At 67.0% G+C, this 17,057-nt stretch overlaps 2 protein-coding genes across 5 annotated transcripts in view; one reads left to right on the plus strand and one right to left on the minus strand.

The window, feature by feature from the left end:
* The first annotated feature begins 1,854 nt into the window (after window positions 1–1,854).
* NKX6-2 (NK6 homeobox 2) lies at window positions 1,855–5,362 on the plus strand. Its single transcript, XM_057734842.1, is given in 6 exon segments — window positions 1,855–1,900; window positions 1,903–1,996; window positions 1,998–2,650; window positions 2,735–2,907; window positions 3,101–4,022; window positions 5,292–5,362. Coding segments are annotated over 5 exon segments (1,224 nt in total). The 3' UTR covers window positions 3,359–4,022; window positions 5,292–5,362.
* The window catches only part of INPP5A (inositol polyphosphate-5-phosphatase A), a 173,752-nt gene continuing 161,965 nt past the window's right edge, over window positions 5,271–17,057 (minus strand). The window contains exons 13-16 of one of the 4 annotated variants that reach the window (XM_057734839.1): window positions 10,077–10,188; window positions 7,576–7,644; window positions 6,729–6,816; window positions 6,508–6,642 (exon numbers count right to left, since the gene is read on the minus strand). In XM_057734839.1, the coding sequence (XP_057590822.1) occupies window positions 6,736–6,816; window positions 7,576–7,644; window positions 10,077–10,188 (262 nt within the window). In that variant the 3' untranslated portion in view covers window positions 6,508–6,642; window positions 6,729–6,735. Of the gene's footprint in view, window positions 6,646–6,728; window positions 6,817–7,034; window positions 7,342–7,575; window positions 7,645–10,076; window positions 10,189–17,057 lie in introns of those variants that run through there. The other 3 variants (XM_057734838.1, XM_057734837.1, XM_057734841.1) reach the window with 3 other exon arrangements.

The following is a 17,057-nucleotide window of genomic DNA, read 5'->3' on the forward strand; positions in this document are numbered from 1 at the left end:
CGCCCCAGAGGACCGTCCGGCCACAGCCGCCCGGAGTCGGCTCCTCGGCGCAGAGTGGTCGGGAGACAGGGGCAGGCCCCGCCCCCCGTCGGCCCCGCCCCCCGTCGGCCCCGCCCCATCTGCGCTGGGCCCGCCCCCGATCCCGTAGCTCCCGCCCCATCGGAGCCCAGGCCTGCTCACCCCCGCCGCCGCCTCCGAGGAGCCCCGAGGGGCCCAGGCCCTGCAGCGAAGAATCCTCCCTGCGGCGAGGCTCTCGGGGCGCACACACGCTGTGCCCGAGGTAGCGGCGCGCGAGCGAGGCCCGGGGCGGGTCTTGGGGCCGGGCCGCCGTGGGTAGCGCGGGAATGCCGGCGGGGCGCGCTCCTTAGGTACCCCGGCCTGGCCCCGCTGGTGCCGATCGCCTGCGGGACAGCCACACCCGGATGCCGTGACGGCGACCCTGGCCGAGGAAGCGGGAAGAAAGTCCCCTGCATTCGGGCTGCACCGCGCGCGAAGCCGGGGGCACCACGCGCCAGGGCGCGCCGCCTGGAACAGCACGGGGCGCACACACGCTGCCACCGAACGCCTGCCCAGCCCGGCGGGCAGGGGCTTTCTGAGCGGCCATCTGGCGTAGGGACTCGCAGCGCCAAGACCCCGAGGCTACCTGCAGAAAACGAAAATGGACCCCCAGAGGTCTCACTGCCAGCGAAGCCTGGGTCCCTGCACAGAGCCGAGAGGGTCGCCTTCGCCCGCGGCACAGAAATCCTGGCGGCCGGGTTGAAACGGGAAAGTCGTTGCTAACCGACTGCACCAGGCCCGAGAGAGGCCAGCCTGGCGCACATTGCCCCACCAGCCGCAACACGGCGGCCGTCGGTTCGCACACGTTCCCGCCACGTTCCCGACCGACAGCGAATAATAATAGCCGTCGCTTAGTAATCGATACGTGACACCACCCAAGGGAACCGAGGAGGCAATGTCCGGTACTGTACTCAGCGCCTGCCCTCCGCCGGCGCCCGCAGGCCACTGCGGAATTATCTGAACCCCCACAACAATCCTACAGGGTGGGAGGCTTTTCCACCCAGAGGAGGACACTTATGGGCCCCGCGTGCCCGTCAAAAGGCTGCGCTTTTTGCCCGCTGCGCTAAGGGCGCGCACCCACGTTAAGGCCCTGAGCGTGGCCCCACAGCCTCGGGACGGGACTCTGAGCCTGCCAGGGTCTCCGAGCCCCGGCTCCGACCGTGCTTCACGAGGGAACGGCTGCGCGCCAGGAGGCGGCTCCCAGGTTCCAGCTCCGGGCTCAGGCTGCCCCCCGGGAACGAGCTGCGACTTCGCCTGAGCCGGAGGCCCGGGCGGTCCCCGCGCGCTGACCGGGCCGTGTACAGGTCCGCTGGCCAGGAGGGGCCCGGGAAGCGCCCCCGTGGCAGCGCGCGCGCGACTTGGCGGCCGCGCCACCCCGCCAGAGCAGATTCCCGCGGGCCGAGTCTCGCATCCGGCCCGCGGACTCCGAGGTCCCGCTTCCCCCGCCCTTCCGCATCCAGGAGGAGAACGTCCCCGGACCTGTTTTCGTTCCTCCCCCAGACCTGAGCCGGGCGCGGCCGGGAAGCCACAGGCGGGGCGCGGGCCGTGACCCCGAAGGCGCCTGCTGGCTCCCCGCGCCTCCCCGCCCGAGCCTCTTCACCGCATGGGGCGCACGGAGTGTGCCCAGTGGATCCTGAAATCTGCATTCTTTCGGTGATAAAATATGTTCTCGTATTTTTTCCTGATTTCCCATTAAACCCTCTGCCTAACTAAACTCCCATCCAACGGGATTTATTTCGTCCCCGGGGAGATAAATCAGGGGGCAAATTTACGGCCCGGGAGGCACCTGCCGCGCTAATGGGCCCTTCATGGAGTGCGCAGCCGGCGGGGGCGCGCGCAGACGGCGGGGCGCTGGCCAATGGCCGGGCCGCGGGCGCCGGCAGCCAATCAGCGCGCGCGCCGCGCGGGGGCCCCGCGGTTATCAGCGCGCCCGGCCCGCCCGGCGCCGCTCCGACCGGCCCCGGAGCCGCCGCCGCCGCCGCGCGCAGCTCCCCCGCCGCCGCCCAGCCCGCGCCGGGGCCGCCGCCCGCCCTCGCGCCCGCCCTCCGCGCCGTCGGCGCCCGCGCCCCGCGCCCCCGCTGCAGCCGGCGCCCGCCCGGGCCGCGCGCAAACTTCCCGGGCCGGCGGGCGCGGGCGGCGGCGGCGGCGGGGCCCGGATGGGCTCCCGGGCCGGCGGCGGCGGCGCCCATGGACGCTAACCGCCCGGGCGCGTTCGTGCTGAGCAGCGCGCCGCTGGCCGCGCTGCACAACATGGCCGAGATGAAGACGTCGCTGTTCCCGTACGCGCTGCAGGGCCCGGCCGGCTTCAAGGCGCCCGCGCTGGGCGGCCTGGGCGCGCAGCTGCCGCTCGGCACCCCGCACGGCATCAGCGACATCCTGGGGCGGCCCGTGGGCGCGGCGGGAGGCGGCCTCCTGGGCGGCCTGCCCCGTCTCCACGGGCTCGCCTCGTCGGCCGGCGTCTACTTCGGGCCCGCGGCCGCCGTGGCGCGCGGCTACCCCAAGCCGCTGGCCGAGCTGCCCGGGCGCCCGCCCATCTTCTGGCCCGGCGTGGTGCAGGGCTCGCCCTGGAGGGACCCGCGCCTGGCCGGCCCGGGTGAGTGGCCCGCGCGCGCGGGGAGGGCGCGGGGCGGGCGGGGCCGCGGCGCCGCCAGCCGCGCTCACCCGCCCTGCTTTGCAGCCCAGGCCAGCGGGGCCCTGGACAAGGACGGCAAGAAGAAGCACTCGCGGCCGACCTTCTCCGGCCAGCAGATCTTCGCGCTGGAGAAGACCTTCGAGCAGACCAAGTACCTGGCGGGGCCGGAGCGCGCGCGCCTGGCCTACTCGCTGGGCATGACCGAGAGCCAAGTCAAGGTGAGGCGGGCGGCGCCGGCGCCCCCGCGCTGCCCCGCGTCCCGCGGACGGTCTGCGGGCGGCCGCCGGGCGTCCCTCCGCGTCGGCGCGGGCGGCGGAGTCCCCGCCGGGGCCGCCGAGGGGCCGCGCCGCCGCCGCCGCCGCCGGCCGGCCGGCCGGGTGCTTGCCGCCTGACGGGCCCCCCCCGCCCCAGGTGTGGTTCCAGAACCGCCGGACCAAGTGGCGTAAGCGGCACGCGGCGGAGATGGCGTCGGCCAAGAAGAAGCAGGACTCGGACGCTGAGAAGCTGAAGGTGGGCGGCTCGGACGCGGAGGACGACGACGAGTACAACCGGCCCCTGGACCCCAACTCCGACGACGAGAAGATCACGCGGCTGCTGAAGAAGCACAAGCCCTCGAGCTTGGCGCTGGTCAGCCCGTGCGGCGGCGGCGGCGCGGGGGACGCCTCGTGAGGGCGCGGCGGCGGGGCCGGGCACCCCGGGAACGCGCCGCGCCCGCCGCCCGCGCGCCTCTAGGTGTCTTTACAGAGTGAGTCCTCCAGCGGCCCGGCGCGGGCTCGGCGAGGGGGGCCCCGGCCGCGCCCGCCCGCCTGCTCCGCCGCTCGGCGCGGGGTCTGCGCCGCCGCTGCCGGGCGCGTCCGGGGCGGAACTGCTTTGTGTCGTCAATAAATTATTTAACACGTCCCCGTCGGAGCCGTGGCTCCCGAGGCTGCACCGCGTGTTTCTTCCTTGTCGAGAACCGCGGGCGCGGCGCGGCGGCGCGGCCCTCTGCCTCTGCCGGGCCCGCCGTCCCTGTCCCCGGTCCGGCCTGCGGCCCCGCGGGGCCCGCGCCTCGCGCCGGAGCGGCGCCCGGGTCTGGCGCGGGTCCGGCCCGGCATCGGCGCGATGGAGCCCTGGTGGCCTGGCGCCCCGGGCCGCGCCCGGCCGGCAGCAGCTCGCAGGACGGAGGGCACCGAGAGGTCCGGCGCGGGGAAGGCGGCCCGGCACCGAGAAGCTTCGGGTCGCCGGCCCGGGGCTGAGAGCCGAGAGGAGCCAAGACTCCGCGAGCTGGAGCGGAGCCGGCGGCGCGGGGACGGAGCGGGGCGCAGGCAACTTCGGCGCGCGCGGCAGGCAGCAGGTAGGACCCTCGTCCCCTGCCCGACTCCCGCGGCCCGGCCCGGGGCGCCCTCCCCAGGGATCTCGGGGCCGCCGTTGCACCGGTTCAGAGGGATGCGGTTTGGGCAGATTTAAACACACCTGGGGTTGCCCGAAAGGGCAGGTGAACCGCGCCCCCGCCCCACCCCAAGTGGTACCTTTCTCCTTTATGGGGGGCGGGGAGGGGCGCCTGGGGGCCGCGGCTGCTGCTGCTGTGCTTCGGTCTGATTTTGTGGATGAAAGCGCACCCGTCCTTAGGAGCCTCCTAACGGGAAGCAGCACCACACTCAGGCTGGGTGAAATGAACGCGGGTTTAAACCCGTCAGCACCGCAGCCCCGCCGCCCGTCATTTAACAGACGGTTTTCATTGGTAGGAAGCATGATTTAATTCAAACTGGGACTCTAAAGAGGAACCCAGAATCATTCTGCTGCCCCGCAGCGCGCAGTTCTCTCAGGGGGCCCGGAGCTTTCTCTGCCCAGTCGACCCTGGGACAGCAAGCACGTGTGGCCGGCGCTTGGAGCCTGTCCTCCTCGCGGGCAGCTCGGGTCTCCACCGGAGGGCGCCTCCCTGGATTGGCCAGACCGCCCCAGCCCCCTAAGCCCGCGGAGGGGGGCCCGGGAACCCCGCCTCTGGCCTGTTCCTCACCCGGAGCCTGGACCTGCCCTGGTTCCCCAGACCATCCCGCCGTTCAGACTCCGTGGCTGCATCTTTGTGGGCGTAACTGTTAATTTTAAAAATTGAATATAAAGGGTTATGCTACTGTGAGACTTCTCTTGGAGGGCATTACTGAAGACATTAAAGAGACGTGTAAAGGGCTGATTTTTTTTTTTTTTTTGCCATGTGGCTGTACCAATTTAGAAAACAGACGGTTTCCACTGGCTGGTTTTCTTTTTAAGGGAGCATTAATTTTTTTTTTTTTTTTTAATTTATGTGAGTGAACTTTTCTTTCAGCTCAAGTTAAGAGCAAAAGAATTTCCAGTTTTAAAGTTTTGAGGAAAGCGATGCGTTTATGTAACCTCACTTAAAAAACGCTGAGGGGTAAATCCCAGTAGTTAATCTCCGCAGTAAAAAATCCAAAAGATGGTCTTTCTTCTCTCACGCTGTGGCTCGGTTCTGTAAGAACGTGGGACACAGTGGAGGCCAGGATCGCTGGGGAGCGTGATGGGAACGGCAGGCTGCAGAGCGCCCGAGCGCGGGAGGAGGAAGCGCAAAGCACACAGGCTGTTTCACCAAGATCATTTTATTGCTTAGGGACTGGAGGGGCGTTTCCAAAGGCCTCCAGAAGGACCAGAGCTGAAACGCCGCTACACAGAACCGCCGCGGGCCAGAACGGCCGTGTGGCACGTGCACAGAGCAGAGCGACCGCAGCTTGACCCAGGCCCCCAGCGTCCCGTGGAGACACAGATTCGGGAAGCGGACGCCGGGTCACCTGTAACGGTAGTGATTTATCCAGACAAGCTCCGCCCCAGCGGCTTCGCCCGGGCCCGGAGCTCTGTAGTGTTAAAACACATCCACGAGGCGTCCGTTTGTGTTTCACCCACGGGCCCTGGGACCACCTCTCCCCGCCGCGCCGGGCGCCGGGCGCCAGGACTGCAGCAGGGTGATGACGGGTCGTCGGAGGCGCAGCTGCCGAGGACGTGTACAGTCTGCTTCTCCGAATGTTTTTATATACAGCCCAGGTTAGACGCAGTTTCTGTCGGAAGCAGACGAGGCTATTTTATTTCTCCCGTGATGTTATTGTCTTATGTAGAATACTCGGCACCGTAGAACAGTAACAAAAGACAGACAAAACGGTTTACAAAATTCTTAAAAGGTACACCCAGGCTAGCTATACACTTCACATTCAGTTCTTAACATGACACGGAAAAAGGCCTAGGCGTGTCAGACTGCTCGTGCGGATGTGCTGTGGTCGGTCCGAGCCCTGCCGGCTCTGCCGGGTCGCAGTGCTTGTCTTACAGCTTTGTGTGTTGACGGGCACATAACCAGACGCCTAGACACCAGTTCTACCTGCTGTTAGGACACTCAAGCGTTCATACTGGAAAGTATATTTAGCGTAAGTTTTGGTAAGGTTTATAAATTATTTTTAAAAAGTATATATTTCTATATATAAAAATGGAAAGCAGCTGCAGTGATTCAGACACCACGTAACGTGGCGGCGGAGTGACGGGCAGGGGAGGGCCTGCACACGTGAGAGCAGCGAGGGCCACGCCGCGGAGGGGACGCGCAGGCCTGTGGGGTCTCTGCGCCGGAGACGCTCCTCCACGCGGACAGTGATTACAGATCAGAACCGTGACGTCTAAGCACAGAATCTCTTTGCTGTCGATGAGAGTTTTGGCAACAGGACTGTGACTTATTTAAAAAAAACCCAATGTTTCTACTTGATGTCACACGAACAGACAGGACGGTGAGGTATGTGAGGCTTGTCCGGAGTGCCGTCCGGGGCTGAAGCAAAGTGTGGGGCCGGCCGTCTAGCGGTGGCGCTCGGGCGGGTCTGTCGGTGCAGCCGTCGGAGGACGTGGTTCATGGGGCCGCGACTGCCGTGGGTCCTCGTGCTACAGGGAGGTCTCGCCGGGCGTCCCCTCGTGGCGCTGGCATCGCTTCCCTGCTGTGAAATCAGTCGTTCGTTAAGAGGACAACACACCAGGAAAAGCTCAGAAAGGTGAACTCGAGGGAAGGAGGCATATTTACCACCACGTCACTGCACCACACAACACTTGTGTACATGTGCGTGAGGTTTACCTGCCCCGGGCGCGATGCGGAAGGCCAGGAACACGGGCTGCAGCGGGAGAAGAGAGGCCGTCAGAACCAGGTGCCCCGACCCCGCTCCCAGGCTGCCCGGCCGTGCCAGCGGGCCCAGCACCGGACCCCAGTTCCTCTGGGCGACCAGAGGCTCCGAAGCACAGGGCCTTCTCATTCTATAAAGATGGCATCATTTCCAGACAGAAACGACTGTGAACGCTGATTTCAGGAGTGCTGGGTCAGGCCCGGAGAACACGGGGAAGGACAGAGCCCGTCCTGGGGCTGCCTGCTGGGCACGGGGGCGGCCACGCAGACGCCCTGGAAGTGGGGAACGGTCACTCTCGTGTGGCTGATGGTGACACATGACCCGTCACCACACGGCCCTCTGGGGGGGAGGCGGGGCGCTGGGTCTGGACAGTTACACGACCAGACACGTGGCGTTTCCCCCCGAAGCGCTGGGTCGTGACACGCACGCCGCCCACCTGCGCTGGCGGCAGGCGCTCGGCGTTCAGAAGCCAGTAGAACACCTGCCTGCTCGCTGGGAACCGCCTCCGGAGACAGCCTTTCACAAAGAGTAACGCTGTATTTTATTCTGCTGTGACAGTCACATCTGCCTCCTTATCTACCCGCCTATCTAATCCTACCCAGCTACCTACCTTCTGGTATTTTATTAAAATTAAATAAAAATGGACCAACGTGGCCTCCTCTCTGAAGCCAGACTAAGGAGGCGGAGAAGAGGGGACAGGAGCAGCCCCCCCCCCGCCGCGCCCCGCCCCTGCCCCGTGGGCCCAGTCACCTTGTGGTCTCCCATGCAGACATTGGGCCCGATGTGGTCGTAGGTGACAACCTTGTCCTCGCTCTCCGACTGGGAAAAGCAAACAGAGGGAGAGGTGTGGGAGGCGGAAACGGTGGGGTTCCCCCGGAGGGCCAGCCAGGCGACAGCCCCAGCGGATGCGCCGCCTGCGGCCACCCTGCCCGCTTGTCCGTGGGGCGCCAGCCGGCTCAGAGCTGCCGTGTTGCCGCCGGCACCTAGGCGGTATGGGCAGTCGGGGGGGGGGGGGGGGGGGGCGGCGACATGGGGGAGGCGTGGAGCCCGAGCGCCTCTCCGCCCCGGCCCAGGCCCTGGACCCTGTGCCTCGGGCAGTCGGGGCAGCTGGGAGCTTGCCTTCCAGCTGTGCCCCCGGCACTGAAGAAGCCCGCCTGGTCCCTGTTTTCCCCATTGGCATTTGTTTCTGATCCAGAACTCCCTGTTCAGATGAGAACAGACGCCCCCGAGTGCCACACTGCTGCACCCGGCGGTGGGCACCCAGGGACGCGGGGCGGTGTGCACAGGGTGTCCGTCCCCTCCGCCCGCCGGCAGGCACCTCAGCTCCGGGGGCGCCGGCCAAGGCTGTGTTCCCAGCAGGCAGCCGGCTCCGCCTCCCGCAGCCGAAGCGTCCCAGACGGGGACCTGGATTATCTTTAACGCAGCAGGACGCTTAAGGTCAGGTTTCCGTTCCAGCACGGTCGCCTGCCGGAGAGTGTGGCCACAGACCCCCTGCACAGCCCCGGCGGTCGCAGCGCCCCCCGTGTGGGCGTCCATCACATGCAGCGCGGTAACTGGCACAGGCAGCATGAAAGCGTGGGTCTCCGAGGGCGCGATCGAGAGACAGATCAACAAATGACAGCGGGTGCCGCACACCTCGCTGCGCGCTCATCACCGCGCCTGCCGCCTCCGTGTTCGGGGCCGGGAAGCGGAACGAACATGAGGCTGAGGTGACCGAGCGTGGCGTGACGGATGACGCCGCGGACGCCGCTCGCCCGGCAGAGGGCCCGTGACGCCCACCGCCCGCCGGGGCTCCCACCCCCACCCCGGGAAGGTGCCGGGCTCTCCCCACGACAGGCCGCCCCGCGGAACTCTGTCCCTTCTGCGTCTGCAGCATCCAGTCGGGCCCGAAGCGGAGATGACGGAACACAGTGCCGCCTGCCGCTGGACCCTCTGCAGCCCTGGCGCCTCCCTCACTGTCCGACACGCGCCTCCTGTCTTAGTGGCTTCACTGCATCTTCCCTGGAAGACGACCCTTGTCTCTCCTCTGCACCCCGCGGCCCCTGGGGCCCCCGCTCCGGCCACAGCCCTGTGCTCAGCACGCAAGCAGGTATGAGCCACCATGGGCACCGTGCACTGTCTGCTTCCTCAGACCACATCCCAGGGCCCTGAGGGCAGGCCCAGCAGAGAGGGCAGGGCTGCGACCAAGGCCGGGCACCGGGCACGCTTGCCCAGGCCTGTGCGGTCAGGGCCAGTGTCCCGCGCAACTTCCTTTGGGAAGGCCGCTGGTGGGAGCAGCTCAGCGCCTGGACTCCGCGATGGGCTCTGGGGCGGGCATGTCACAGCCGGGTGCAGGCCCTGCCCACAGTCCGGGGGAGGACTGCCCGGGCCGGCCCGCAGACCCTGTCAGACGCACCCCCGCCTCCAACCCAGCCTGGCAAGCTCCCGCCACACGCGCCCCGGGAGGTCTGGCTCAAGGCAGAGCATCGAGGGCAGGCCCCCCCCGAGAAAGGCCAGCGGAGCCTCCTGGAGGGGGCCGCCGAGCGGGGGGACGGGCGTGTGCCCGGGCAGGCCGAGGGGGCTCTGCCCTCCTGGCTGCGTCTCTGGGTGAGGGCTCGGGGCCCAGGGGTGCAGACAGGGCTCTTCAGAGCCCTCGGGGGCTGTGGAGGGTGGTGACTGGAGCCCAAAACATACTGGGTTGAGGTCGGGGGACGGCCTGGGCCGTGGGGACCTCCTGCCCCCTCCTAACTGGCTGCCCACGTCACTCGGAGGCCGGACCGCTTGCTGCATGGATGAGTCAGTGCCCTTCATCCCCAGATCCCTCCCTGATGGGGCTGACAGAAGCAGTGCAGATACGGATTCTCTGTGTTACATGTGAGTACTGAAAACCCGGGAGCCCAAGACGCTCCAGCAAAGCAGTGTCCCCTCCATGCAGCACACATGCCGCCCCCTGAGCGTGGCCGGGCGTCTTCACCTTCTCAAGCCCCAGTGTGACTCCAGCTCTGATTTACAGCTCAGGAAAATAGGGACAGACCTCACAGCTCACAAGAGCTTTCGAGGACAAGAGCTCATTTACTCCTCCGAGGACACAATAAACGACAGCGATTCCTAAAGCCCTGGCAACCGTTCATGCCTGTTTTGAATCCAGAAAGACACGGGAGACCAGGCTCCATCCCAGCCCCAAGGCCGGGGTCAGGGCTCTTCCTGGGGCCGCCAGGAGGGCCCATCCCCCGGCCCGCGGCGCCCCACCCGCCCGGGGCCCTCACACTTACCCTCAGAATCAGCTCCTTGGCGGACGGGGACATGAGGACGCGGTCGCACCAGGCCGGGCACCGGGTGTTCATGTACTGCCTGCCCTGGCTGGAGTCCTCGCTGTACGGGTAGCTGGGGAGACGGGACAGGGAGGCGCTGGTCAGCAGTGGTGCCGGCCCCGCCTCCAGCCCCTCCTCCGTGCCTGGGGGTGGGGGGGGCGCTCTGCCCTGGGCACCTCAGAAAGGCCAAACCTGTCCAGGAGAAGGACAAGCAGACAGAAGTTTCCAGAATAAAGTCAAAGGGCTGTCCCACCCAGCACTTCAGATAAACTCCCCAAGAACACGGCCTCATCTATTAAACTTGGTCTTATTTTTGGACACAGCCTCAAGCACAACGAAAACCTGCACAGGAGCCTACAGACGGCTGGGCCCAGACAGACACCACACCCTTGTCCCACCGAGGTGTCCATCTCGGGAAGCGCCGGAGCGCCTGGGCCGTGGCCCTGGCCCATCACTGTGGCGGAGTGTGTGCCTGGCCCTGACGCGCTGCCTCGGCGACACGGGCCCCGCTTCCCGCCCACCGACCCCACGCGGCCGCCGGAAGAGGCCTGGGGGCCCCTGGGGACCGGAGCCCCCGCAGCCGACGGGCGCATCAGCAAGCGAGGTGAACGCGTCGAGAAGCAGGCGGGGCCGAGCCCCCAGCCTTCTGACCGTGGCCGCCCGGCTGAGGCCCAGAACGCCCCAAATCTCCCACTCAGGCTGGGCACTGCCTGGGGCCCGCCCTGGCCCACGTGGAGCGGCTCTCCCCACCCCGTGGGCATGCTGGCCAGGCTGCACTGAACGAACGGCGGATGAATTTAACTGGAATGGACTGGCTTTGGGGCCCTCAGCCGTGTCCCCTGCGCCCCCATGGGGATGGTCTGCTTCCCTGCGGTGCGTCTCCTGTGGCCTTCAACACTGTCTAGCCTAAAACTTTTCCTTGCAAAGGTCTAATGTGCTTTCTGCTTAATCCCCAAATACACACGGTATCTGCTGTGAACAGCACTTACTCTATTAAATGCTCCTGTGCTTCCAGCTGGAGGAGAAAAATGCCGCTGTCTTCCTGGGCTGCTCTGTCCTGGGCACCTGCTCAGCGAGGCCTCTCCCCCCGCCCCGCTGTGGCCCCCGGTCAGGATCCGCAAAACCTGAGCTAATGGTTCTCAGCCTCTCCCAGCCTCCAGAGGGGTCCACACGCTTTCACCAGAAATGGTGACGTACGCCCCTGCCCCCGCAGGAACTTACTTCATTAAAGACCCAAAGCCGCAAACACAGCGTCAAACAAAGCGCACGTAATCCCTGCTCCTAACCTCATCCCTCTCGCCGGGGGCACAGAGTACTGACCCCCCACAACTGCCTTCAGGGGGAGAGGGACCAGCGGCGGCCCCGTTCAGGTGCGTCCCCGCCCGACTGGGCTGTGGTCCTGCAGGAGTGGCCCCCCCCCCCCCCGAGAGCTGCAGGAATCCGGGCCACATGGGCCGGCCCTGGGCACAAAGCAAGCCCCCCGCCCCCTCCACTGGAGGCAAAGGTCGGGGAGAGGGCGGTGGCAGGGCTGTGCCCATGGCCGGCAAGGCGAAGGTCGTGTGCGCGCAGAGCCCACCGGAGCTGGTCTTTGCAGGGCTGAAATTCCTCTCCCTTTGCCATGCGTGGGGGCAGGACAGGTTCGCCCAGAGGGGCATCTGTGGTCAACGGGAGGTCTGGAGGATGAGCCGGCCCCCGGGCCTCGCCCGCGCTCCCCGCCGGCGGGAGCCAAGCAGATACGTGCTGCGCACGGAGAGCCGAGCGGCGGCTCACAGCATCGCTCAGAGGCACCGCGCGGATGGGACGCAGGCAGGGCTGCAGCTGCACCCGGGATGCTGACGCGACCGCAGGAAAGCCCTCACGAGCCCTGCCATCGGGGTCCCGCTGAGGCTGCACCCCAGCGCCCGCAGAGCCCTGGGACCTGCCTAGGGCAGGCTCGGGGAGACGCTGTGGGCCGGGGCTAGAATTGGCACACGGATGCCCACGCGGGCAAGGCTGCGCCGGACGGGGCCCACGCACACCGTGGGACCCAGGGCTGCGGGGCCTCACAGCACCCGCACCCTGCTGAGGAGGAACGCACACAAGCTTCCTGCTGGGGGCCCCACACGGCCTTGGCCCCTTTGTGCTGCCACGCGTGGGCCTGTCCACACGTGGGCCTGCCCACACGTGACTCGGTGGGAGAAAAGAAGCGGGTCACGAGGGGCGCCCTGGCTAGGGTGGGCGGGGCCGCACCCCCAACCGCAGACCAGGGCCCTTCCTGTGGAGACGCCCGGAGGGGGCCCAGCTGCCCCCAGCGCCAGGCCCGGAGCGGGCAGGGCGGTGCTGGGGCAGACGGCGGGAGGGGGGCCGGGGAGGGGGCCGGTGGCTGAGGCCCCGCCCAGGCCGCGCCCTCGCCACCCGCCGGGGCTGCTGCTGATGCATAGGCGCTGTGCACGCGGACTTATCTGAAAGCAAATGCTGCGCAGGGCGGGGACGTGGGACAGCCTCCGGCTAGCCGGGCCCACGGGGGATGGGGGCGTCACGGCCGCAGTGAGCGGCCCCATGACAGAGCTAACAATCGCCCACCTGTCCTCGCGGCCCCTTGGCTCCTTCCCACAGGATGTGGGCGCGCGGCCCCTTTGCCGGCCTGGCTGACAAGGCTCGGGCTGCACCCTAGGGGCCGGCAGGCGGGTGGTGTCACCAGGGCCGAGGCGGCAGCCGGCCGGGAAGGCACAAAGGCCCACTGTGCCGGCGCCCGACTCTGCAGGCCCGGCCACGGCGGGCGGGAGATGCGGGCGCAGGAGGAACCCGAGGGGGGATGGGGCGGGGGCCCCTGAACCTGGCCTCACAGGCCCAGTTCTGCACCAAAGCGGGAGGTGGCGAAGCTGGGGTGCTGCAGGAGACTTGGGGGGCGGGGGCGGTGCAGAAGCCCCTCCTGGGATTCTCTCCCGGGAAAATGCAAGCCTTCCCAAGTCACAGCCCTGCTGAGGGCACACAGGCCCGCACGGAGAGCGAAGCAGCCCGCGGCAGCCCCGGAGGCTGGCGGGCAGCGGCTGCCTTAGGAACTCGGTTTCCAAACACCTGAAACTCCCGGGATAGAGAAGGAGGAGGAAGGAAGCTGAACCTGAACCGACAGCATTCACACTGTTACGCGGAGGAGCTCAGAGCCTGGTGTCAGGAGGGCCGCGGTCAGAGCCGCAGAGCTCACCGGGCCCTGTGGACACAAGGCGCCTGCAGCATCCCCGTGGGGAGACCGGCCGGCTTCCCGAGTCACCGGTGCTGTGGCCCCGCGCCCCTCAGCGCCTGTGCCCATGCCTCCGTGTGGGCCGTGTCCAGCCGGGGCTCGCTGGCCAGCTGGACAAACGTCGTGGGTCCCTTCCCAAGCACCAGGCCGGGCACATGGCAGGGAGCTCGGCCTTTTTGTCCAAATGCCACTATTTTATATTCATTATGACAGACAGGAATCTACAGATGGTCCAGCTGTGAATTATGGCCCCAAAAGAAGTCTGAAAAGTGTCCCCAATCTTTTTTTTAAATAAATTTATTTATTTATTGGCCACATTAGCTCTTTATTGCTGCACAGGGGCTTTGTCTATTTGTGGTGAGCGGGGGCTACTCTTCATTGTGGTGCGTGGGTTTCTCATGGCAGTGACTTCAGTAGCTGCGGCACGTGGGCTCAGTAGTTGTGGGTCGTGGGCTCTAGAGCGCAGGCTCAGTAGTTGTGGCGCACGGGCTTCGTTGCTCCATGGCATGTGGGATCTTCCCGGACCAGGGCTCGAACCCGTGTTCCCTGCATTGGCAGGCGGATTCCTAACCACTGCACCACCAGGGAAGCCCCCCAATCTTTAATTAAAAATGAACGCATCCCCTCCAGAGAGACAGCCTCCTCTGGCCCGATCTGCATGATGCATTTCATCCCTGTGTTACAGACATTTTTGTTTTTTCCGAAAGCTAACGCTGGACCTTTTTCTTGTCCAGTAGCTAACTTGTCCAGTAGAAACACCTTCCCCACCGGGGAGCGTTCATCCGTCTTTGGGAAGGTGTGACTTCCTCTGTGAGTTACATTCTCTGATGTGGGTGGAGCTGGGCGGTGTGCGTCTGTCCACGAGCTCTGCCAGCTTCACGCTGCAGCACACACGTCGGGCAGCGCCGCAGCACAGGGGGCTCCGTGGCCCTCCCCCACCCCCGGCGGCTCCTGCGCCACAGACAGCAGCCCCGGGCCCCGGGTTCCCGTCTGCTCCCGGACCTGCGCGGCGCAGCAGCATCTTGGTGACTTCCCGGTTTGGGGAGCGCTCAGCTGTGCTGTGTGGGCCCTGGGGGGGCTGGAAGGTAAACTCTATGTTCACGGTCAACGGAGACGCTGCTTCCTGCTGTCACGGTGCTGGCGCATCCCCTCCTGGGCGCCACGTGGGCAATGCCAGCGAGATGCCTGGACTGCATCTCAGGCCTGGGAGACACGGTTTAGGAGTCGGTGGGACGAGGGCGGAGCGTGTGGGGCACATCCCCGCGGCCCCTGGGAACGGTCGGGCCTCCGTGAAGGGAGGTTTCGAAGGGGCGGTCCTGAGGGCGGGGGTGGGCAGTGCCTCCCACAGGGGTGGGGTCCAGGGCGAGGCTGCGTGCAGGGCTGGGGGCGGAAAAGGCAGCGGGACGGCCTCATCTTCATGCTTTGATCTCTTTATTTTAAAAGCAACAACAGTAACTCAGAATTACACTCTACGTTAGAAACTCCCTGCTGGAAGCACAGGACAGGCTCTGGCGTCACCTCTGGGGCGTCCCAGACCTCTGCCACTCACGCTGGGCCATGCCGGGGAGAGGAAAGGAGGGCTTCCGTGGTCGGCCCCCAGCCAGGTTCAGAGTGGGAGCTGCGAGTGGACGCTGGGCCGGAGGGCGCGCAGGCGGACACGGAGGGTGAGGAAGGCCGACTGCCGTCGTGCCCACTGCCGACCACCAGCCTCACGGGCGGCTCTGCATCGACGCGAGGCCGGTCACACAGGGACCAGGTGGGCACGGCGCGTGCCCGCGCCAGCTACACGCTCTTTGTCCAGCGGGTATTTTGAGCGCGCACTTAAAGCTTTTATGTCACCAGCACGCGGAAACACCATGTGGTGTTAAAGGCCTTCACTTGGCCTGGTCCCGGGCGCGTCCCTGCCACTTGGGGTGGGCGGGCGTCATCTGGAAGTGCAGGGCCTGGAGGGTCTCTGGGGCGGGGCAGCCCCTGCGCCCACCAGCCTGGCCCGGCCGCGTCCTCGGCCCCAGCCCCACCCCACCAATGCTTTGTGGCCGTCCCTCACGGGGGTGCAAAACCGTGTCCGAGGCTGAGAAGAACGAGAATTCAAGGCTCTACAGACGCCTGAAACGTCAGCCCCTCTTCCAGCAACGTGACACAGCCTCGAGTCGCAGTCCATCGGGAGGGGCGCTGTGTCAGCCCTCGGAGGACAGTCACCGACGCCTCTGCTCAGGAGACACGCCCCCCCGCCCCCTGCCCCGCCCCCCGCTCTGCCCAGGAGACCCGTCCGCTCCTGGAGCGTCTCGGGGGCTGTCCCAGGGGTGCGACGAGCCACGGCCTGGAGCCGCGGGGGGCGCGGCGGCCTCCGCTCCCGGCTCCGCACCGGCCCCCAGCCCGGCCCGGCCCCAGCAGCTGTGAGCGCGCCTCCACCAGGACGGGGACCAGGACCCCGAGGCCAGGTTGCAGTGCGTTCCCTGCTGGGGTGACTGAGGCAAAAGGTGCCACAAGGTTCCCAGAGGGTGCCGCCCAGGACACGGGCACCAGCGATGCCCGCAGCTCGGGCTCCCCCCGCCGACGGGCTGGAGGAAACGGGCCTCGCAGAGAGGAGAGCCGGGCAAGGACGGGCACATAGCCGGGGGTGGCCACCGCCCCTCGAATGGACACCGTCCACCCCCCCCCCCCCAGGAGGTGCTGGAGCCCGGCAGCCAGGGGGGCACAGCCCGTCCCCACAAATGCTGAGGGCTATGCGCGAGGGCCCGCAGCCTCAGAGCCCACGAGCCTCTGTCCCGGCCACGCGGGAGGAAAGGGTCGTTTCACAGAGCAGGGTCGTGAAGATGACACGGGCCTCGGGAGCGTGGGGAGGGGCTGGCGTGGACCTTCTCTGTGACGGAGGGGCGGCCACACACCCACACCCTGCCCAAGGCCACACGTGGACAGACGCACGTAAATGCGGCCGTAGGGCCCCTCCCTGCCACGGAGGCATCTGGAAAGATCCCTACGGGGCTCAGCCACGCCCGCAGAAACAGAACCAGGAAGTGCGGCCTTTCGACCCCAAAGAAGGCAGTGTGGTGGAGGCCGGGCACAGGACGGCCCCGGGGCAGGACACACAGGGGGCGGGCACCCCGGCGGAGATCCTGCCTCCTTCCCCCGGCGGGTGCGCCGCACAGGCAGGACGGGAAGGGGGCGGCAGAGAGGACGGGTGCCTCCCCTGCCCACCGGCCCCGGCCCGCCCCTCCCCGCGCAGGGCCAGGGCAGCCCCAGCCCCAGGCTCCTCCGGCGGCTCCCGGGGCTTCCACCCCTCAGCTCGGAGACAAGCAACAGGCAGTCTGCAGGGAAACCGCTGGAGGCCAGAAGCCCCCGACCGCTTCCCAGAGCGGGAGACGGCCCTACGCTGGCCGCTGTGCACAGAGGACACGCCTGCACATGCCTGCAACACAGCCACCACGTACACACGCAGGCAGCACACCCAGGCACACAGTGCATACACCCAGGAAGCACACACGCGCACGCACACACGAGTTTGCACCGCATGCAGACACCCCCGCGTAAAGACCCAGGCACATGCAAACACCTATCTGCTCATGTATGCACACAGCGTGTGCCCCTGCACGTCCACACCCGTGCCCACGGGCAACTAGTCTATAACCCAACACATACCCACACCTACACACACACCTACACACACGAGCACGGACTCGGCACACACACGCACACCCTACACGCGTGTGCACAGGAGCTTC

The sequence above is a fragment of the Hippopotamus amphibius genome, chromosome 5, assembly GCF_030028045.1.
Source record: "Hippopotamus amphibius kiboko isolate mHipAmp2 chromosome 5, mHipAmp2.hap2, whole genome shotgun sequence".
Classification (NCBI taxonomy): domain Eukaryota; kingdom Metazoa; phylum Chordata; class Mammalia; order Artiodactyla; family Hippopotamidae; genus Hippopotamus; species Hippopotamus amphibius.